Below are 24,888 nucleotides of genomic sequence, written 5' to 3' on the forward strand. Positions count from 1 at the left end.
AAAATGAGATTAAAATGAAAGAAAAAGTAGTTTTTTTTCATTTATAGGTGCAGAATTGAGTAATTCATTTCCACCCTCTTACATTTTAAATTTACAAAAAATACCTCATTTTTTTACAGCATCACCCTCACTCTCTGACCTATTTACACCCGTAACCCTTTTATTTATTTAAACCTTCAATTTAATCCAAATTTTATAAATTAAAAGCAAATTAATTGCTACATCAGTCCTCTGTCTTCCACATTTTTTATCTTTTAGTCCCAAAATCAAGTTATGTCATTTTGTTTCCATCTTTAATAAATTATTTACGCTTATATCTTCCCTTTCATTTGCATTTATACATCATATATTTAATGTCAATTATACACTTTATTTTAATATTTTATATTTATTCACACTTGTATAATTTTTATTTATTTTTATTTTGTCTTTATTTATTTTCATGTCCATTTATATTTATATTTTTTTACACATTCCCCTTACATGCATTTTAATATTATTTATTTATGTTACTTTGATTCTTTTATTGTATTATGAATAAGGTGTATTATTGTTATTATTATCATCATCATGTCAATGTCTTATTTATTTTATTATTTAAGTTTTCTTTTTTTTTATAATTGTCATTTTTGAAAGAGTTTTAACTTTTCATTAACTTTAGCCAATTTAATTAATTTTTCTATTTTATTACTATTCGTTTTCAAAAATGGAACCTTAGGTCATTTTTCCATCCTATAATTGTTGACTTGAAGTTAGTTAAGTAAGTGTTACATTTTAATGAAACCATAAGGTTTTTACATTCGGATTTAGGTTAGTCTTTAAGATCTTATTTACCATTTACCTTAGAAAAATTATAAATAATATGTAAGATATTTTTTTAGGGTTTTAAACTAATTTTAAATATTTTATAGGATTATAATCTAATATGTAAATATTCTTTAGGACTTTATTCAAGATTAAAACTAAAGATTTTTGTAGGTAAATTGTAAATCATGAGTAGGTCTTTCAAAGTATTTTATTTTAGAAACTTTTAAAGAAAGCTAATAAATATTACTTAAGATATATTATTTTAGAATTTTGATGAATTTAAACCTAAGATCAAGAATTTTAAAGTAAGATAAATCATAAACCCGGCGTAGGATACTTTTGTAAGATCTTGATAGGTTTAACATTATTAATTAAATCTTTTAAATAATAATAATAAAAGATCAAATAAGTTGTAGATGGATTTTAATATTTCTCTTAATTCATTGGTAATTTCTAGGTTTTTTTAGAATTCTAAAATAGAATTAATTTTAGGAATTGAAGGTATTTTACTAGAATTATTTAGGTATCATTTAGGGTTCCTGTTAAAAGTAAAAATCTCTAATTTAAGTTTCAAATTAGATAGGTTTGGTGAACACATCTTAATCGAGTTATAAGTAAACCGAAGACATTTTCTTTAGAGTTTTTATTTAAGAATTTCATAAGATTTTAGCCTAGATTAAAACATTAATATGCTTAAATAAAAAAAACCTAGCTCCTAAGACCCGTAGGACTATCCCCGAATAGGCTTTGTGGGGGTGCCATAACCTTCCCCACACGTAACCGTACTCTCGAACCCAAAATTTGGTGATGAGATCGAGTCTAGACTTTTAGGATTTTTCGTAGTATTAATTCTAGACTTTTAGACTATAGGTGGCTAACCAACCTAGCCCTAAGTAGTTAGTGGCGACTCTACGTTAATTTAGACCCTTAGTGTCTAGCTTTTCTTACTAGGTCCCCATACCCTTATATAGGCAACGTTATGAAAATACCTAAGTGATTCCAGATGGGAGAAATCTATTATTAATAATTACTTATCTAATCGAGTTACGAATTAGTAGTGTGAATCCAAGTTAAAGTATTACTTAAACTAATTAAATTACTTAACCTAAATTAACTTGATGGAATTTCCTATTCCTAGTGTCAACGATGCAAGCTCCTAGCCTATGATCGATTAACAAGCAGAAGATTGACTTGCTTTATTGGTTGTACTTAACCTCAAAACTCGGGTTTTAGTGAATTAGCTATTAACTAATTAGTATTTCCTTTCGACCTCTACTAATTAATTAACCGACTAGTACTCACTTATCTTTTGACATCACTTTTTGACTGGGATAAATTACGATTTATTAGGAAAACTTATCTTTCGGCCTCATTTGACCCAGATTACTTCCTAGGGTCGTCTTCTTAGGGTTTAAGCATACATAATTTATACCAACTAGTTTTATGTGAAACCCTTCGTTCTTCCGTTAATTAATCTCACATCTACTCGTTAAACTACTTAATCAATTAATCAATTTCATAACCGAAACATGCAAGATATAAATAACCAAAAGAATTTTTCCCAATATTCATACAAACGTTAGTTGATCAAGTTAACGAAATATAAACAAAGGAATAAAAAGAAGAGAATAACGAGAATGCTCATGAATACATAAATAGAAACGCGGTTTCAGAGTAATCCCCGCTCGCAATTGTCTTCACATTGGAACAAGAAGAATTTTAACTACAAAAATATAAAGCTAAAAACTTAAATTGAAGAAATAAGATTGTTCTCCAGGTCGACTCTATGTGTGATGATGCCCCCTTTAAGGTTACAAAAGCCTCTTTATATAGGCTAAATTTGAGGTGCCATATGCCTAAAATGCCCATGATACTATTAAAGTCTAATTAATGAACAATATCTTAAAAATCTGTTAAACAGGCCTGCTGATGTTAGCAAATGTCAGCTTGATGTCACGACATCGGGTTCCTCCACGTCACAACGTCGACCTTATTTCAACGTTGAAAGCTTTGAAGTTTTGTATCGCGACACAGACCCCCTTGTGTCACCACACAGCTGTTGTCCTTAGTGCTCTACAGCCTAAAATGACACCCTACACACTCAAATAGTCTATTAGTCATTACGAGACCCAAGTTAGCCTAACGGGTTGTTGAAACACTAAAAGTGTGTAAAGATGCTTATTTTCTAATAATTTGAATACAGACTAATGAAACCAAAAATGCAATAAATGATACTAAAATTGCTAGAAAACAAGTTTGTTAAGTGACCAAAAGTACTTAGATTGCCACTACAATTTGTGGCAGGTCAAATACCCCCACACTTAATTCATTCAAGCAAACAAAAAGAAAATGAAAAGAAAACACACAACTAAAACTAAGGTACTTGAGCATGCTTTGTACACGAGCTTGGGTCGAAATGATGATAATAGGAAAATTTACTAAACAAGTAATTCTAGCTAGATGTTAAAATGACTTACAATTTTCATATTCAAACATGTTAGTTCAATATATTATAAAGCAAACAAGTCAAACATATGGCTCCATCAAAAGATATGCACAAATATAACATTTACGGTTGAAGAATACATGTAGTTCAAATTCTAAGTACTAGGTTTATTTTATCCATGCTTTGAAATCTAATATAATATTTATAAGTACAAGCAATTCACGAGTATTTGTGCCAATATGAGTGAGATGTTTTGAATTTCTCATATTTTCAATTTAATTCACTGTGATCATTCTCACTCTCTTGGCTTTTATTCATTCTATGCTTTTAACCCTCATAATAATTTTGTTCACTCATGAATTTTTATTTTAAGGTACATACTTGTAAGGAATTTATACTGATTATAGTATACCACCATTTCAGTAACCATGGATTTAATTACTGAGTATTTGAATTTAAACAACCTAGAATTCAACAAACATATATACCTACTCGTATATACCTATGTCATTTGGTACATTTAACTCCTTTTTCCTATTCATAGTTTAACAAATTGAACTAACTAGTCTAAATGCAACTAACTTAAAATAGTTTATTCTCAAGCTATATTTACAGTTTAAACAAATAACCTATGTACATGCTCCTAACCAATCAATTGTATTTACAAGCTCAAGAACAAACAAAACATAAAAAAATATTTAACACTAAAAATTACTGAAATTAAAAAGAATTAACAACAAAAAATTTAAAATATCTATATCACCCCCACACTTTATTTAGCAAATTATCTCTAATGTGCTCCGATAATCATTAATGAATGAAATTACCTATTTTGGCATGTCAATGTTGTGATTGTTGTTGCGTTATCTCCCCCTTGCTTGTTAAGCTCCAAAAAGTTAGTGCCTTTCAAAGAGCGGAGTCCTACTCAAAAAACAAGAACACACATTTTTTATTTTTTTTTGGTATATTAAATAATTAAATAAAACACACAAATAATTGGAAAACAAAAATCCTATGTACTTCCACTACACTTTAGAACATACATCACCCTCAATGTAAAAGAAATGAAGTGTAAATAAGAAAAATTCCCTAAAAAGGTTGAATTCTTGTTGTCTTAAAGCTCTTAGGTGTTGTGTGCACCAAGTGAATGAAAAATACCTATAAGAAAATGAACAATAAAAATATTAAACCTAAATAAATAAAAAGAACTAGAGTTGCATAGTTTATGGGGAGCAGAGAATGGCGGAAACAAAGAACAAAAGCATTGCTTGGAGCGGCTGAATAGTGTTAGGACATTGCAAAATTGTGTCGCAACACACACCCCTTATATCGAACACGAAGCCTTAGGTTTTCAGGTTTTTTATTCCAAATAGCATGTTGTAACACAACCTATGCGTGTCATGACATGGCCCCCAAATTTTCAATAATTTTTCTTTGAAGTCTCATGTCGCAACACAGGGTGTAATAACTCGTTTTCCAGTGGTGCTGGAAATAATGGTTTCAGGACCACAAATCCGGTGAGTGAATTCATAAATATTATTATTTAATATTTACAAGTCAAATATGGTATCATATAGAATTTTGACCTAATAATTTTTGCTAATTGAACAATTAGCTAAGTACAAGTGGTTTGTCCCTAAAGTCTAGTGGTTTTGGAAATTGAGGTATTGTGACCTTGTTTCTGTAAACTGAGCCCATAAATATTTTTAGTTACTATATAGGTGTATTTCATTTTGGTCTGGATATTTTGATTTTTGATAGGTTAATTAAGGAAAAATGACTAAATCGTAAAAGATGCAAAACTTACTTGATATTGGTTTTTACTAATTAAATGGCATAAATGGTTAAAGTGGAATGAATAACATGGTAAATAGACCATAATAATGGTAATGGACGATTGTAAATAAGATATAAAAAATTTTATGTTACTTTTATATTAAAATAGTAAAAATAATAAAATTTAAAAACATAAGCTTAAGTTGTCATCTTCTCCATTTTGAAGTCTCACCACCGAACACCATTGTTGTTAAACCTCCACGCTTCGACCTTGTTTATAAATTTGCATGTAAGCCCATTTTGCACTAGTTTTTCATTAATTTTATGTTTTTGAAATTGTTGTAACTTAATCTATCTAGCCAGGGACAAATTTTTTAAACTGTCAAAGTTTTGAAAACTTGCCATCAGCGCTCTTGAAGCTTTTTAGATGCTAATTCTTTGGTTTGGAGCTTGATAATGAGTTTGGACTAATTTGTATATTGATTTTGCTTAGTTTTGAGTTTAGGGACTAAATTGTTAAATTGTTGAAAATGACTTGAACTTCTTGTAAATTTTGTTACTTAAGGGCTATTTTAGGCTGACAATGAATTCAACATAATAGTGTTGGCTTAATTATGTAAAATAAACTTGTTTCGATTTTAGGGACTAAATTGTATAAAATGTAAAAGTTTAAGAAAATTGTTAAAAATTTCAATAAAGAAGTCATATGCATTAAATGGATTTTTATAAAGTATTTGGGCTAATAATTGAAATAAATTACTGTTTAGTTCAAGAGTTAGTATATAATCATGAAAAAGAGAAAATTATTGATTAGTCCCTAAAACTACAATTTTTGTTGTTTAGCCCTGGTAAGTTCAAACGATTTAATTTAGTATAATATATAATACTATATTGACTTGTAATTTATGATTTGTTGAATATGTGTTTATATAATTCAATTGTATCAAATTGATTCAAGGTGAGAAATGTAAAGTATTACATGATTTTGTGTATCGAGCCCAAATGAACATAGAATAGGATACAATTGGCATGCCAATAGATTATTTTGCACTCTATATGAGATTGACTTGTGATAAGATAATGATTCTTGACTTGTTACTATTCACTAAATATATTGGAGTCCAACATTTGTTGTGGATTACCGAGTTTTATTTACAATGATTCTGGCGTATTTCTTGGGGCGGATGTAAAACCTATGGGCTTGGCAGTTGGTGCCCAAGCATTTTTCTAGACGAATGTTAGCCAATGGGATAGGCATTTCGTGCCTAGGCATGTTCTTAGTTGGATTGGTTCGTTTGAACATTTTAGCGTGTCCTGGGTGGATAACCACATATCCATATTTGTTTATATCATTCGTGGGGTATATTTTCAATTGTTAAATGACATGGTGATGATATATAATTGTTATTTGATTATGATGCCTTGTTGATAATTTGTATACATTTTCATGATTTCCAATATTATATCGTGACTTGATAATGTTTGATATCACAAAAAAGAAATGATTAAATGACTAGTGTATATAAACCTCACCTGTTGAATACTTGTGGTTGACAGAGTCAATTATTAAACTATGTTTTCAAGGTAAGTTATATTGTTTAAACCTGTGAACTTACTAAGCTCCTTGACTCTTACTCATTTTGTTTTTTCCTGTTTTCTTATAGATATTATTTTTCAGAATCGAGCAATTAGATCAAGTTGAATATCACACTACCTAGCTATGTTTTGGTAGACTTTGAAAACAATTTATTTTGGTTATGTAGCATGCAATAGGAGCTAAGAAATATATGTGTTTATTGTAACTAAGATGTGTTTTAAGATTTCATATCTATATGGAATTGCTAATATAATGATGTGATTCATTATAGTTGAAATGGTATGTGATGATATAATGTTTGGAATTGTTGGAAGGTTAAAAGCATAGTAGGTGGAATGGTTGATTTGTCTAAGATATATATGTATTTGGTCATTGAATACTTGATTGTGTTATCATACTTGGATGGTTGATTTTGTTATATTCTAGTTGATTAGATGACTTAGTTCATGTGGTCAAATGCATGCCTATATATATTGTATATGATTTGTTAGTTGTGGCAAGAATTGGTGTCATTTAACATTTTGTATAACATTGATAGGCAAGCTTGAATTGGTTAGAAAATGAAATTGAATGTAAAAATGGATTGTTGTTTTGATGGTGCCTTATTCCATACTGGTTAGAACTAGGAAAATGACATGTTTTGGTATGCTTTTGGTGTGTTTTGAACAGGTTGAATAATCGGTAAATGACATACTTGTAGCTTAAGTAAGCATGAAATGTTTGACTTGTTATTGAAGGTACATTTCAGGTCGCACGGTCTGACCCACATCCTGGTGCCATACACGGCTTCTTGGCATGATTGTGTGGTATGTGTAATTTTTTTTCCATTTTGCACACACAACCATAGTTAGTTGCACGATCGGGAGATATGGTCTTGTGTCTCATTCCATACGATTTTAGTCCTCACACATGGTTGAACAATACGGCCATCTCCTATAGCACACACGGCGTAAACTAGTCACACGGCTTGGTCACACGGCAATGTGGCTTCTATTTTATGTTTTTACCTTACTTTTCTATTTTGTTTCAAATTTGCCCCTGCTTGTTTTCAAATTGATTTTAAGGTTTCAGAACCTTGATTTAAGCCCCTTTTTTGTATGAATAACAATATTATATATTGATGATTGTTTAAAGATAAATTTTGAATTGAAATAGTATTTGTTTGTCCTGTTAATCATCGTAGTATCCTATAACCCTAATCTGGTGACGGTGACGGGCGAGGGGTGCTAGATTTAGTGGTATCAAAGCTACGATTTAGTCAATTCTCTGGTTGGACGTAGTGTGTTTGGAGTTTAAAAATTAAATGCCATATAAACCTGCGATAGTGTGAGGTAGATAGTAACATCCTGACTTCCGAGCAGGAAGTAAGCCATAGTCTACTGGTTCCACAAATGTCTGAAACTGATGTTAGAAATGCCTTTTTTGGCATGATGGGTCAGTGGTTTACTGAGTTTATGCGAGTCAACCTTGTAGTTCAGCAACCTCCACCCTCTGTTGTGCCTCCTGTGGCACATCCGTGTCTTCCAATAACTGAAACGATTTGACGACCCCTTATTCTTAAAATTAGAAAATATGGTGTCAAAGAATTCAGAGGAAGAACAAATGATGATCTAGCTAGGGCTGAGTGCTGACTAGAAAATATTCAGTGAGTTTTCAACGAAATGACCTATTCCCCTGATGATTATCTCAAATGTGTTGTATCGTTGCTTAAAGATGAGGCTTATAACTGGCGGTCAACTTTAATAGCAGTTGTACCATGAGATAAGGTTAAATGAGATTTCTTTAGATCCGAGTTTAGAAAGAAATCCCCAATACATCGCGCACACCTATACTATCATATATCATATATAATATGAGAAAATGATATATATGTATGCTTAATTGTCAACAAATGATATCTAGACAAGAAAAAGAAAGAATTTCTTGAATTGAAACAAGGAAATAAATCTGTAGTTGAGTACAAGCGAGAATTTGTGCAGCTCAATAAATATGCCTAAGGATTATGCTGAACGAGGAAGAAATTTGTATCTGTTTTGAAGACGGGTTAAATGATGAGACTAAAATATTAGTTGGCACGATGGAATTGCGAGAGTTCATGGTGTTATCTGATCGGTCACAAAAGAGGGAAGAAATCTGCAATAATAAGAAACCAAATGGAAGAAAAGATCAGGATTTTGGTAAACAAAGTTCCTCTAGGCTGTTTTCTACACCACCATAAAAAATCAAAGGAAGCTTTTAACCAATTCACTTCGCCATATGGGTTTTCAAGTAGAATTAAATTAAGGCAAAATGATTTGAGATTTCAGTTAGTACTAGTGGATAGTGTCAACAGTGTTCGTAATGCCCTTAGATCTGTAAGTAAGCATTGTGAGAAACTACATACCCGTGAATGCAAGACCAAGTTAGGTGCCTATTCTAGATATGGATCGATAGATAATTTCATGCAAAATTATTTCTGAAAAGCAAGAGGCAATAATGAGTAAAGTGTAAAATAATTGTCTTCACCTCAAAAGGGTAGATGTCCTGGTCAGAACAAGAATACCAGAGCAAATCGTGGTGGGACCAAAGATACAACTGTTAGATTTGTAGTTAGAGCGTCTACTTGAGCATATGCCATTTGAGTCAGGGAGGAAGCTAGAGCACCTGGTATTATTGCTGGTACATCCTATCTCTTTGATGTTACTGTGTATGCACTGATTGATTCTGAGTCAACTCACTCATATATTTGCACTATGTTAGTAACGGATAAGAATTTACATGTTGAGTCAACTGGTTTTGATGTTCGAGTTACTAATCCACTAGGTTAGAGTATGATAAGTAACTTAATATGTCGAAAGTGTCCGCTAAGAATATAAGGCTGTTTCTTTCCTGCTGATTTGCTGTTGTTACCGTTTCATAAATTCTATATCATTTTGGGAATGAATTGGTTGATTTTGCATGATGCTATGGTGAATTTTAGACTGAAACAAATTGATTTAAGATGTCAGACTGGTGAAATGATTACAGTTGAGTTAGATAAATTAGATAATGCTACTAAAGTTATTTCAACTATCTCTAAACATAAATTTATTCGAAAAGGCTGAGAAGAATTTCAAAATTATACACTTGATACTTGAGATCGAAGATTGATCAGGTACTGATTTTTAACGAGTTTACAGACGTATTTCCGGAAGAGTTATTTGGATTATCGCCTGAATGTGAAGTTGAATTTGTGATTGACTTGATGCTTGAGACTGCTCTAACATCAATTACACCGTATTGAATGGCATCAGCTGAGTTGAAAAAACTTGAAGCATAGTTGCAAGAGTTATTAGATAAAGGTTTTATTTGGCCGATTGTATTTCCCTAGGGTGCACCTATGTTGTTTATGAAAAAGAAAAATGGGTCGATGAATGTTCAGTTGACCTTGAATCATAATGGTTTTGTGTTAGCCAAATTGAAAGCTAGACCGTTGTTTCTTGAAAAAATTCGGGAGTTGCAAAATGACAACCTGAAGTTGATAGCCAACTGAGAACAAATTCAGAATTATTAGTCAATGGAGTTTAGTATTGCTATTGATGGTATGCTGTATTTCCACAATAGATTGTGTGTTCTGAATAATCCGTAATTGAAACGAGGCATATTATCAAAGGCTTAGAGTAGTACGTACTCAATTCATCCGGGTAGTACTAAAATATTTAGTTATTTGAAATAGATGTACTGGTGGCTGGGGATGAAATGAGAAATTTCAGAATTTGTGGCTAAATGTTTGGTTTGCCAACAGGTGAAAACCAAGCATCAGGTTCCTCTAGATTATTACAGCCTATTATGATTTCTAAATGGAAATGAGAGCGAGTGATGATGGATTTCGTATCATGATTACCTATGTCATCGAGAAAAAAAGAATTAAATTTGGGTTATTGTTGACAAACTAACAAAATCGGTTAATTTATTCTGGTCAGATAGATTATTCGCTCGAAAACTAGCTAAGTTGTATGTGTTCGAGATTGTCAGATTACACGGAGTGCCGTTATCTATTATTTATGACTGAGACCTGAGGTTCACCTCTAGATTTTGGGGTAAACTTCACGAGGCTTTGGGTACTAAACTTAATTTTAGTACAACATTTCATCCGCAGACAGACGGACAGTTAGAACGTTTAATATAGATTCTGGAAGATATGTTACGGTGTTGTGTTCTTGAATTTGAGGATAGCTAGGAAAAATATTTGCTATTAACTAAATTTGCTTATAATAATAGCTACCAGTCCAGTATATAAATTGCACCGTTTGAAGTGTTATATGGGTGGAAATGTAGAACACAACTATACTAGTCAGAATTGAGTGAATCCAAGTTAGTTGGGACAAACTTCATTCGTCAAACTGAGGACAAAGTTCGTATTATTCAAGATTGCTTGAAAGCTGCAGCAGATCGTCAAAAATCATACACAGAATTAAAAAGAAAAGATATAAAATTTTTTGTTGGCGACCGATTGTTTTTAGAAGTTTCACCATGGAAAAATATGTTACGATTTGGCAAAAAAGGGAAACTTAGTCCGAGGTTTATCGGGCCGTATGAGATTATAGAAAGAATCACCATATACTTATAGATTGGCTCTACCTCCTGAACTTGAAAAGATTCACAATGTTTTCTATGTTTTGATGCTGAGATGATATATATCAGACCCTTCACATGTGATTTCTCTTAGCGAGATTCTATCATATTTTGAGGAGCCGATAATGATTTTAGCTCACGAGGTAAAATAACTTCAGAATACATGAGTACCGTTAGTAAATTTTTTTTGGCATTGACATGGTATTGAGGAAGCTACATGGGAAACTGAGGAATTGATGAAATCACAATATCCAAATCTATTCTCAGGTAAAAATTTCAAGGACGAAATTTCCTAAGGGGGGAGAGTTGTAACAACTTGTTTTCCAATGGTGTCAGAAATAGTGGTTTCAGGACCAAAATTTCGATGAGTGGGTCCATAAATATTATTGTTTAATATTTACAAGTCCAATATGGTATCATATAGAATTTTGATTTGATAAAATTTTCGAATTGAATGATTAGTTAAGTACAAATGGTTTGTCCATAAAGTTAAGTGATTTTGGAAAATGAGGTATCGGGACCTCATTTTTATAAATTGAGCCTGTAAATATTTTTATTAAATATTTAAGGAGTTACTATATAGATGTATTTCATTTTGGTCCTGAAATTTTGATGTTTGATAGATTAATTAAGGAAAAAGGACTAAATCATAAAAGATACAAAAGTTACTCGCTATTGGTTTTTATTAATTTAATGGCTTAAATGGTTAAAGTGGAAGGATTAACATGGTAATTAGACTATAATAATGGTAATGGACAGTTGTAAATAAGAGATAAATAAATTTTGTATTACTTTTATGTTAAAATGGTAAAATAATAAAAATAATAAAAGTTAAAAACATAAGCATAAGTTGTCATCTTCTCCATTTTGAAGTCTCACCACCGAACACCATTGTTGCTAAATCTCCACGCTTCGGCCTTGTTTATAAGCTTGCACGTAAGTTCATTTCTCACTCATTTTTCGTGAATTTCATGTTTTCGAAATCATTGTAGCTTAATCTATCTAGCCCAAGGACTATTTTGTGCCATTTTCAAAGTTTTGAAAACTTTCCATTGATGTTCTTGAAGCTTTTTAGATGTTAATACTTTGGTTTGAAGCTTGATGATGAGTTTGGACAAATTTGTATAGTGATTTTGCTTAGTTTTAAGTTTAGGGACTAAATTATTAAATTGTTGAAAATGACATGAATTTCTTGTAAATTTCGTGACTTGAGGGGATTTTTAGGATGATAATAAATTCAACATAATAGTTTTAGGCTTAATTATGTAAAGTAAACTGGTTTTGATTTTAAGGACTAAATTGTATAATATGTAAAAGTATAGGGCAATTGTGAAAAATGTCAATAAAGAAGTCATATGCATTAAATGGATTATTATAAAGTATTTGGGCTGATAAATAAATTACTGTTTAGATCAAGAGTTGGTAGATAATCGTGGAAAAGAGAAAATTATTGATTAGTCCCTAAAATTATAATTTTTATTGTTTAGCCTTAGTAAGTTGAGACGGTTTAATTTAGTATAATATATAATACTATACCGACTTATGATTTATGATTTGTTGAATATGTTTTTATATAATTAAATTGGATCAAATTGATTCAATGTGAGAAATGTAATTGAATTGTAAAGTATTACGTGATTTGTGTATCGAGCTCGGATGAACATAGAATAAGATACAATTGGCATTCCAATAGGTTATTTTTCGCACTATATGAGAATGAGTTGTGATGAGATGATGATTCCTGACTTGTTATTATTCACTGAATATACAGGAGTCCAGCATTTGTTGTGGATTACCGAGTTATATTTATAGTGGTTTTGGCGTGTTTCTAGGGGGATGTAAAGCCTACGGGCTTGGCACTTGGTGCCCAAATGTGTTTCTGGAGGGATGTTAGCCTACGGGCTAGACACTAGGTGCCATGGCATGTTCGTGGTTGGATTGGTTCAGTTAAGCATTCTGTCGTGTCTTGGGTGGATAACTACATACTCATATCTATTTATATCATTCATCGGGCAGATTTTCAATTGTTAAATGACATGGTGATGATATATAATTGTTATTTGGTTATGATGCCTTATTGATGAGTTGTATACATTTTCATGATTTCCAATATCATATCGTGACTTGATAATATTTTATATCGTACAAATGAGATGATTAAATGACTCTTGTATATGAACCTCGCCTGTTGAATGCTTGAGGTTGACAGGGTTAATATTAGTTAAAGAGTTTGTTAATTATGAAATTATGTTTTCAAGGTAAATTATATCATTTGTACTTGTGAACTTACTAAGCTCCTTGAAGCTTACTCGTTTTGGTTTTTCCTATTTTCTTGTAGATATTATTTTGCAAAATCAGACAATTGGATCAAGTTTAAGATCACATTATCCAACATCTTCCGGTAGACTTCGAAAATAATTTATTTTGGTTATGTGGCATGTAATAGGAGTTAAGTCGTATATAAGTGTTTATTGTAACTAAGGTGTGTTTTGAGATTTCATAGCTATATAGAGTTGCTAATATAATGATGTGATTCATTATGGTTGAAATGGTATATGATGATATAATGCTTGGAAGGTTAATAGCATAGTAGGTGGAGTGGTTGATTTGTCTAATATATACATATATATGTATTTGGTCATTGAATACTTGATTGTGTTATCATAATTGGATGGTTGATTTTGTGATATTCTAGTTGAACTGGTATATGATTTGTTAGTTGTGGCAAGAATTGGTGTCATTTGACATTTTGTATAACATTGTTAGACAAGCTTGAATTGGTTAGAAAATGACATTGGATGTTAGAATGGATTGTTGTTTGTGATGGTGCCCTATGGCTTATTGGTTAGAACAAGCAAAATGACATGTTTTGGTATGTTATTGGTGTGTTTTCTATTTGAAATAAACCACTACAACTCAACAAGGGTTCAATCTTCTCTTCGTATAAATAGATGGCACCGGTAGGGTATAAAACAAGAATTTGGAGAGATTGTTACTCTGCCTAAAAATAGAGAAAATCTATACTCAACTATTAAATATATTTTTCTAGAATAATAATTTTACTAGTTTCTATTAAAGAAAATAGAATTTATGTTTTCACCGCAAATAAAATAGAGAACTTTTTCTAGTTCTGTGTTTTGATTCAATTGGTTCGAGCCCACATCAAAGTAGTTTGTGGTACGAGAATAACAGAGAAGATCGTTTGGTTAAAAGCTAGGAACAATAAACATCCGCTAAGTCGAAAACACAAGTATGAATTTGATTAAGGTTTATTGCTATAAATATCACGAACTGCGTCGGTTTTCAAATTTTTAATCTTTTGCTGTGCAAGAAAACAATTTTCTAACTAGATTTTTCCAATATACCTAGGCCTTAGGTACTAATACCTTGGCCCTTAGATAGAGCCATTAAATTGTTTTGGCTGTTTCGAGCTTCGTAGATCTCATACTTGACCCCTAGTACCTCCGATCACTTGGAAAATGTTTCTTAATGATTTTAAGATGATTACAAAGCCTTCAAATTTATTTTATCTTATTTCTAAAATTTTAGTTAAATTATTTTAAGTTTTAAATCATAGTAACACTTCTATCTTTCTCAAACCATATAACCTTAATCTAAGCCAAGGTGCTTTAAATACTCATTTTATGATTTGGAAACATTTGCAAAGACCCAAAATGGTTTTTAATTACATTGGATCCTTCCAAATTCGGTTAAATTAATTTAAATAACATTATTATATTTTGAAGTAGATGTTTTTATAAAAAATGTACAAGGTAAGAAAGTGCTCTGGTAGGACCTCTCATTCGTGTTGTACATTAGGACGGGTGAGGGATGTTATAAGTTTGGAGAAGAAATCCAATATCAAGCAGAAGAGGGCTTCCTATGTTGCAAAGTTTTTTTAGAAGCTTTCTTGAACCCTAAGAAATGAGAAACAACAAATAATGTGAATAAACCAAAAATTAAATAGCGAGATAAATAAAGAAAACAAAATTAAAGACGCAAGATGGAAGAGATAAACCGATGGAACAATGACTGATGGATAAGTGTCTGATAGAATCCTTTGGAAAAGATTTACTAACAAACTCAATCAATGGCCATTGTCAACCCTTCAAGAAATATTTTTAGGCAACTCTGAGTGTGATCAACTTCCCCCAAAATCTTGAATAAGATTAAGTCAAAAGATTCCTAAAAAAGTAGCAAGAATTGAATCTTACAAAATAAAATACTCCAAAGAGTGCTTTTTTTAAATAAAATAATCAAACATCATACCTAATGAATAATGAAGATGTCTTCATATAGTCTAGCTAATTATATCAAAATAACACTCTGAGTATAATGAACACTAATGTTACGTTTCGTTGCAGTACTACATTTTACATATGTTTTTAGTATATGAATTAGCAATAATCTAATTCAATTAGTAATAGTTAGCCACTCGCATGTCTTATTTTCAGCAAAGACAAAGAAAATTTTCGCTTATTTTGAAGAGATCTTATTTTTTTCATGAGTGTTTACTCATCTTTCTAGTTTTAAGTTTAAATTTGTACTAACTACTCTTTAGTTCATGCCTGACTATTGCCTATTCATAGGTAATAATTAAGTATTTTTTCTCATGTTATTGCAGTAGTAAACAAACGAGACATAATTAATATGAATAAAAAGTAGTTCTAGTTAAACTAAACTTTATTGTTGTCTAAGAAACATAAAACTTCTAAACAAGTTAAATAACTTAAAATACTTAAAAATATCATAGAATTTGAAATTAATAAATTCTAAAAATATAATACTTAATAAATACAGTATTGGACTCTTATAGAATCAAATTTAAGGCTTAACATTGAACCCAATATGATTTAAACACGAATGAAAGCCCAAATTCTTAATTTCTCGTAATAATCCTGTTCAGAAATTTTGCTCGCACAATCTTCACTAAAATGACCATATCTTGAGACCCTAAACTCAAAATCAAGTGATTAAAATGCATTTTGGAGATAAAATATACCTCTTTCATTGGTCAGAAGACATCTTGACCTAGAAATGTTGGGATTCCATCTAAGAGGTCATCACAATTCAACTGATTTTCTAAGTAAAAAATTGGTAGCTATTATGACTTGAACTGAACTAAATTGATTTCTCCATATTTGTGCATGTTGACTCAATCATCAACTCTCAATAAAATCCTCCAAGCATGTTCATAGTCTTGATTCTTGGTCTTGAATTGAGACAATATTAGTAAGTAGTAACGAAACACTCAACTTTATTAAAGTTCGTTGCAACATGTGATAAAACGGAAAACATAAACTAATGAAAAATTAAAAGCAATTTGAAGAGGAAACAACAAAATAAAGTTTTGTTAACGCAATTAAGACACAGTGGTCCTACATCTATGAAGCCTTGCTCAGAGTATAATCTTATTCAATCAACCAATCAAACCACATCTCTATCGACTAAAGCTCAAAAATTCCCTTACAAATAGAATTCATGCGGCCTAATAAGGAATCATAAAACAACAGAGATATACCCAATATCACTCTCTATTAAACACACAAGAATTTTTAATATCAAAGAGAATACAAAAATCTCAACTAAAAAAAAAGCTTGAATTAAGCACTTGAGCAAGAATAATCCAATCTTCCAGCAAACCAAATCGCACCTCTCATGAAGTGAATGAGCCTCATATATATAGATCCAATCAACAACATAAAATGAACTTGATAATCCTTGCTAAACAACTAATGAATATTTTGAACCAAAACTTCAAATTCAAATGTATCCAATAGTGATAAAGCAACAGTTCTTATCCATAAAACCGTTCATGATCAATAATCCATTAGGCTAAGGAGATAATGATAGAGATCAAGTTTCCCATACCCAGATAATTGGCTGAGTGACATGCAATCTTGTTTGGTCAAAGATGCCAACAAAACCTTTTAGCCCAATAAAACTAAAATCACCACCTATTCAAACAACACATGGAACAGAAAGATAATTCCTTTGTTTGAACAGAACATGGAACAAACAAAGGTTCTAACATAAACCAAGATTCCAAAGAATCAAATTCATGGGATCTTGGCTCCTTAAAGCTTTCTAAGTTTGTTTGTCATAAACTCTTGTACGATCAAATTCATCTTCTCTCGAATCTGTTTTGATCTTGTACGAGTGATTGAACCTTTAAGGAAACTAAGTCCATCACGAAGTTGGGCCCCTGAATGGGCTTGAAGGTGTGCCTCGGTGCTTGCATCATTGAGTTTATTTACAATCTACTACTCACAAAGCTGATTAAGTTGCGTTGCTTGTAATTTCTATCTTTCTAGGTTAAGTAGATGCAGGCATTCTAAGCAAAACGTAAAGCTATCGAGATAAAAGTCTTCCATCTTAAAATTATGTATAAACAAGGATGCATGGGGTGCTCAACTCCCTAATAACTTTTCTCAAAATTGGTTTTTATTCTTTTTATTCATTTATTTTCCAAATTAAAGTGCATCTTGAACACTTGTGGAGAATACTAAATAGCTCCTTTTCAAATACTTCAATATCTTTTTACCTTGACAGCTTTCAGTAATCTATACAATTTTTTATTTTTATCTTTTATCATGATATATCTCCATTCAGTTCTCCTTAGTTCAAAAAACCTATACCTTTATTTGAACATATTTTTCCTTTTTTTTCTAAAATCAGCTAGTTTTATTTGATAATTATTTTTTAAAGGACATGATCATCTAAAGAAAAAAAATTGAAGAAAAAAAAATGATAACCACTTATTACAAATAATTTCTAACATCAATTTGACTTTTTTTTTAAATGAAAGTCTTGATGGAATCATATTTTAGTTGATAAAAGGAAATTTCAACAAATAGTGTTTTTATATAATATTAGAAGTGTAAGGGTTTCAACGCGAAGCTAAAATTTCTTTTAAGGTTAGAATTAAATTATAAAATTTTTAAGAGATTCAAATGTAATTTTATCATATATTAATTTATAATTTCATTATTTTTGAAAGAATTAAATAAAATTTTTCCATATTTAAGGAGCCCAAATGTACAATTTTATCATGCATTAATTTACAATATTATTATTTTTAAAATGATTGAACTATAATTTTTCAATTTTAGAAGGCCAAGGCCTTGCCATCTCCTAACTTTTCTTTTAAAACATGTATCAAACACGTATCTGATAATAATTTAAATCACCTGCACATAAAAAAAAAACATATATCTTATCTCTTCCAAGGAAAGAATTTTAAATAAAAATATTCTTTTAATATCAAACAAATTGAAGGGAATATGCAGCTAAAAGTAGGGGTGAGCAAAACTCGATTCGACTCGAAAAAATCGAAAAAATTCGAATTTCGAGTTAAACGAATCGAGTTATTCGAATCAACTTGAATTTTTTTTTCGAATTTCGAGTTCGAATCGAGTTGAGTTTTCGAATTCGAATATCTCGAATAATTCGAATATCAAACTATAATATTTTATATTTTTACCCCAAACTCCCAAACCTTTTTACTTTTCCCTCAAAACTTTTACTCCTTCCCACTTTCCTCCCAAAACATTTACTCCCCTCCCCTCCCAACCCCCCAATCTACCCAAAATCCATTTCCCACCAAAATTTTACTCTCCCATTTATTTTTTCTCAAAATTTTACTCCCAAAAACCCTCAAAATCTTTTATTTTCCCCCAAAATTTTTACTCCCTCTCAGTTTTCTCTTAAAACTTTTATTCCCTTCTCATCTCACCTCTCATCTATCCCAAACCCTCCCCCTCCAATTTTTTTTAAAATATTTTCCCTCCAAAATTTTACTCCCCCTATTTACTTTCCCTCAAACTTTTATTCCCAAAACTTTTTTATTTTTCCCCTAAACTTTTACTTCTCACCCTTTACTCTCAAATAAAAAATCAAAATTATCCAAAAAAAATCACTAAACATAAATAGTAATAGTTTTATTTATATCTACTATTTATATTATTAAATTAAATTTCACATTTTAAATTATTTATATTTTATATTATTTATATTATTGAATTGTTTAGTCATATTGAATGTTTATATTAAAATTGAATTATTAATTGTGCCATAAAATATTCGTGTTAAAATTTTATATTGGTATCAATTTCACATTTTATTTTTAAAATAATTTTTATTAAAAAATCATATTTTTACATTTAATATATTTTTTAATTCTAAAATACATAGTGACAAGAATCTGAAGATAATTGAAACAACTAAGCAAGCAAAGAAGCTAACCAATATATAAAAAATTAATAAATAAATTATGAAGTGATGAAAGTTAATAAAAAATTTGATTAACGTGGACAAATTTTATTACGATGAATGACAATGGTTACAAGGACCCAAAATTATTTTTTAAAATTTAAATCGAACAAATATATTCGATTCGATTCGAATTCCATCTCACTCGACTCGAGAAAACTTCAAATAAAGTTAGGATGATAAAATGAGATTCGAAAACTTATTTAACTCGAAAATTTTCGTTTCGATTCGATCAAATGCTCAACCCTAGCTAAAAGTGGTTACAAGTAGTGTATTACATAGGAACAAAACATGCTGGGATATGAAAATACAAAACATCCAGATCCAACAAAAAATTTTATTCAAAATTATGGAGCCTAAAAGTTCCTAGCAAGGTACGAATCAGCTTATGGAGAATTACAAGCAATTATTTGCCTACACTAAGTAACCTAAAGGCTCGTAGGCTGAGGTTTGATGCTCTATGTCCATTATATGGTGAAGAAGACGAATCAGTCAACCATATCTTCCGAGAATGTAATCTTGTGGAACAAGTTCTCCAACAGATGGAAGTGATATCCGCACCCATACATGAAAATCAAGAATGGAAACTCTGGTTAGCTGAGACTTTTAACATCAATAACACGTATCAATGTACATGTTTAGCAGTTTCATTCTGGGCAATATGGCATAATAGGAGCAAATTTTTCTATGAAGGTATCCGACAGAGGATATGTGACATAGTGGGCTTTATCAAAGCATATATTACAGAATTAAGCATACTAGATGAAGTATTGGAAAGCAAGCACAATAGAAAGGAAGTCCACTAAGAACCCCCAACAAAGGAACAAATCAAAGTAAATTTTATACCGCGTTTCAATTACAAAACAACAAAGTAATCTCTGGAATAATTAGAAACAAAATTGGACTCATAATGGGTTCATGTGCTTACCCGGTCAAAAATGTCCGAGATCTGACAACTGTAGAAGCATATGCATGTCTCAAAGGGGCTGTCTTTGTAGAAGAAATGGGATTTGGTGAAGTAATAGTCGAAGGGGATTCAATAACTGCCATTAAAAAACTACAAAGTCCAGAAAACGACAGATCACTTATCGAAGTCGTCATAAACAAAATAAAAGAAAAAACCAGAACATTTAGGAGCATTGAGTTTCGTTACATACCACGTGGACCAAACGAAGTGGCACACGCGGTGGCTGCATGGAGGAGAGGATGCAACTCCTCGACCTTTTGGATGGAAGAAACTCCATCGGAGGTTGAACCCATTGTTCTGAAGGACCATAGGGGAAAAAGTTAGAGGAGTCGGAGACGATGTTTTGATAGGCTGAGTCCGTAGAAGAAAGAGGATTTGTTACAGGATCTCCAAGGAACTCAGAGATTAGAGGAACTGGGGGAAGAAAATGATCCACGCATACTGTCTGAGGAATACTAATTCCCTCGCAAAGGGACATTCTGCGTTGCAATAACAATGAAAAATGACTGTTTCTTCTACAGAGTTGGCGTCTGTTTTTAAGCCTTAGGAAATTACAATACCGAGGCACCGTCCACGAGAAGAAATGGTTTATTGACAGATGGTAGGATTAGGAGGCATAGTAGTGTTTTAGGAATTTGTAATTTTTTTTAGCTTCCCCTAATTAATGTATTAGTCGAATTTGTGTAATAAAAAAAATAGCTCTTTCAAATGGGTTAAGATTGACTGACATTTTCAAAAACATGCAGCTCACTTTAGAAAATAAATGAGTTTCGTTTCCTTTCTTTTCCTTTTCCGTAATGGATTCGTATTTTCTTTGTAGATTTATGTCTTTGTCTTTATGTTCAAGTTTTTGCTTGTATATATGTCTTTGTTGGGTTTAGATTTTGTTCTTCGGGAGTCTTGGGATCTTGTACTAAAATTTTCCATTTCTTGGTGATGGATTTTAAGAAGCATCAACTGTTTCCAATCTAATTTGTACTGAAATAGAGTAAATTCGTGGCTGTTGATATCAACAAAATCAAGAATATTGCATTGCAATTAATTAAACTTTCTCAAATATGTTTGCTACTTTTTCTATTTCCATAGCGGTTATAAGGATCTTGCATCTTTTGCACCTCCATAGCGCCAAATACTCCACAGCTTTCCTCAAGACCATCACCATCATCATCATCATCATCATCATCATCATCACTTCTTTGATCAAGTGCCAGCAATTCTTCCTTGTACTTTACGCTATCCATTCTCGTCTGCATCAAGTTGCCTCTAGTGTCATACCCTTTTAGCATGCCAACCACTTGTTTCATGTTTGGGCGCTTCTCAGGTTCACTCTGCACGCATAGAGCAGCAACGTAGATGGCTTGTTTCAATTGGTTGTGATCGAAGTTCCCCCGACGCTTAGGATCAACTAGCTCTTTAAACCGCTCCTTCGCTATAAGCGGCTCCACCCATTCGGTTATGGTCCTCTTGACACCACCTGGCAACTTCTCTATAGGCTTTCTCCCTGTTAGAAGCTCAAGCAAGAGAATACCAAAACTATAAACATCACAACTTTCGGAGACCTTTCCCCACATGGCGTATTCCGGTGCAAGGTACCCTAACGTGCCTTTAACCCGGGTCGTCATGTGGCTTACGCCTTCTGGGATTAGTTTCGCGAAGCCGAAATCAGCAACCAGCGGTTCGAAGTCTGAATCCAGCAGGACATTACTTGCCTTAATGTCTCTATGAATGATGTGGGGTGTTACTTCATGATGCAAGTACCTACAGCATTAAAAACAATAGCAGTCAACGAAATGTTTTAGTTTCTGTTTTATTTTGGTAACACACAAAAGCCAAACTTACAATATGCCTTCGGCTGAACCAATTGCAATCTTCATCCTCTTCTTCCAGTCTAATTGAACATCTCCAGCAAAATGACCATGCAGATGAGACAACAAGCTGAGGTTAGGCATGTAATCGTAAACTATGAGCCTTTGATCGGTCCCAACGCAGTAGCCCCTTAGACCCAACAGATTCTTGTGTCTAACCCTTCCAAGAACTTCAACTTCCACTGCAAATTCCATTTCAGCTTTTGATGTCATAGCTTTTAGTTTCTTAACAGCTATCTGCATTACATTATTCAAGAACCAAAAACTTTACCCACAGCAGCGGAATATAGAAAAATTAACCGAAAGCCAGGATTTTTAATATTATATTCGAATACCTGAAGGCCATCACTGGTTTTTCCCCAGTAAACACTGCCAAACCCACCTTCCCCAAGCTTGTTATCGTCGCTGAAACCATTAGTAGCAGTGTGCAGCTCTTTGTATGTAAACATTCTCCATGTTGTATTCCCTGGAGTAACCACAACACTTACCACACAGAAAGCATGGATTTTTCAGTATAATTTAATTAACAAGGAAAACAATACTGTAAGACAAGTAGTAGAGTTGTTACTTGCATACCCCTCATCGACCTTCTCTGAACTGCAGCAACTTCCCATAGCTTTTGGCTGTGGGGGGAACCGTTATAGAAATTCAGTCGAGCTTCAGAATTTCGCAGTTTGCCCTTTAATTTAAACCAGACTAAAGGTGTATCTGTAATTTTCTCAGATGATGTCAGGAGCCGCCCTTGGCCGGCTTGTGTGTGTCATAAATCATAAAAAGTAGCTTCGACGGATTTAACTAGGCAAAAGTAAATGAACTAGTCTACTAATCAACAAATAAAAAATATATGTTAAGTAATTGTAGTATGTAATCGTACATAATTTATACGCATCAAATTTTAAGTAAAATGACGACATATATTATATTATTAAAAAAAATTTATATTCGAATTTTAAAGATAATATAATTATCAATAACAATTATAAATGACATGACATACATAAATTATAAATTTAACATATAAAAGTAATAATAATATATTCGGAGGGAGAAAATAAGCGATGAATATATGAAAAGAAAATCAAAACCAACAATAAAACCGAGCTTTAATTTTCAGAAGTTATAGAACTTGAAACCTCAAATTATGATACGAGAATTAGATTTTACTCTGGCGAGCATCCATTTTCCTAGAAGCAGCTGGCTATTTCATATATAAAAACATATATTCTTTCTTTTTCTTTTTTATTTCTTGTTTGAAGTCGATGCAAAATAAAGAGCTCTTTTCTTTTTTCTTTTTTCTTTTTTCATGTATTTGTTAAAGGGTTTGGTTTTTAAGATGTATTCCGTACTTCTTAGCATCGATTCAGCATCTAAGAAATGGTTAATAAGTAATGAATAATATTATGTTATTGCGAATTATCCGGAAAAAAATATTACTATTAGAATATGCTAGAATCTGATAAGTACATATACGGTCAATGAACTATACTAAGACATGGTTAATAAATTAATGAATAATTTTAAAAATTATTAAAAATAAATATAATTATATTTTTTAATAAGCAATAATTTGTGATTCTCTGAAAGTGTATCAACTTGTTTATTATTAATCCATCAAATATAATTTTTTTAATATTTAATTATTGAGTATTTATGAACGCGACAAATTTAAGTTTTAGTGTTCTTTTCTTTCCGATTGAAATTGCTGAAACAGTTTTGGCACTGCCAAATGTTGTTCGGTATAACAATCTTTTCAGTATATGCCCGTTAAGACCAACCCAAATATCTTTCTCGGGCAGTGAAATCGCGTATAATAATTGAAATATTTTATATTTTTTATGTAAAATATGTATTAATTGTGTATTTAAAAATTGATTTAATAATTAAAAATATAAATATTACATAAAATTTTGTTTTAAGATTTAAATATTTTTAATATAATAAAAGAAAGTGATGATAGTCTTTAAATTTATGTAAAAAAGAATAATTTATTGTCAAACAAAACATTAACAACACAAAACTTTGAATCCAATTAATTGAAATCTACATTAAACGTTAACAAAATAGGTTATAAATAAATTAAACTAAACTAAACTAAAACTAATAATTTATTTAAAATTCAAAAGTAAAAAAAGAGAGTAAATATTCAAAATTTATAAAAGTATATCAAATTATTCTATTGTATAATAATCATATTTCACAACAAAATCGAGGAGTTTTAGAGACCGTTTCTTAGATTTCCTGTGTTACTTTACGATCCAATGGCTAATGAGAACAATGACCTATTGTTTAAGCTAAACTTTTCTAACAAAAAGGTAGCAAGTGTACAAGTGAAGGAAGATGATGAATTGAGCCACACTGGATATGAGGCAAAGGTGGTTGCAAAGTTGTTCACTGATTGTAGCTATACGAAGAAGGTACTGTTTCGGGTCCTTCGATTGGTGTGTTATTCTTAAGAATAGGTACAATTCTTTTCTTTATTTGGTTCTCTTGTTATTGTTAAAGTTGGCTTGGTTGAAGAAAAAAACCAAGATCTTTGGTATGGCACCTCAGAGTTTTGACAAATCCC

The 24,888-nt window shown here is 31.4% G+C and overlaps 1 protein-coding gene and 1 long non-coding RNA gene across 2 annotated transcripts; both read right to left on the reverse strand.

Moving 5' to 3' along the window:
- Positions 1 to 19,811: 19,811 nt before the first annotated feature.
- Positions 19,812 to 21,194, reverse strand: LOC107918145 (uncharacterized). The gene is made up of 2 exons (XR_001689946.2): positions 20,648 to 21,194; positions 19,812 to 20,547 (listed from the first exon to the last, which is right to left on the reverse strand). It is a non-coding gene; the product is annotated as an uncharacterized lncRNA (long non-coding RNA).
- Positions 21,195 to 21,466: 272 nt separating this feature from the next.
- LOC107909596 (PTI1-like tyrosine-protein kinase At3g15890) lies at positions 21,467 to 23,090 on the reverse strand. Its single transcript, XM_016837190.2, has 4 exons — positions 22,899 to 23,090; positions 22,658 to 22,805; positions 22,297 to 22,559; positions 21,467 to 22,215 (listed from the first exon to the last, which is right to left on the reverse strand). The coding sequence occupies exons 1-4, from the start codon at positions 22,934 to 22,936 to the stop codon at positions 21,510 to 21,512; spliced, it is 1,155 nt and encodes a 384-aa protein (XP_016692679.1). The 5' UTR covers positions 22,937 to 23,090; the 3' UTR covers positions 21,467 to 21,509.
- Between the last annotated feature and the right edge of the window lie 1,798 nt (positions 23,091 to 24,888).

This window comes from Gossypium hirsutum, chromosome D08 (genome assembly GCF_007990345.1).
Source record: "Gossypium hirsutum isolate 1008001.06 chromosome D08, Gossypium_hirsutum_v2.1, whole genome shotgun sequence".
Taxonomy (NCBI): Eukaryota; Viridiplantae; Streptophyta; class Magnoliopsida; order Malvales; family Malvaceae; genus Gossypium; species Gossypium hirsutum.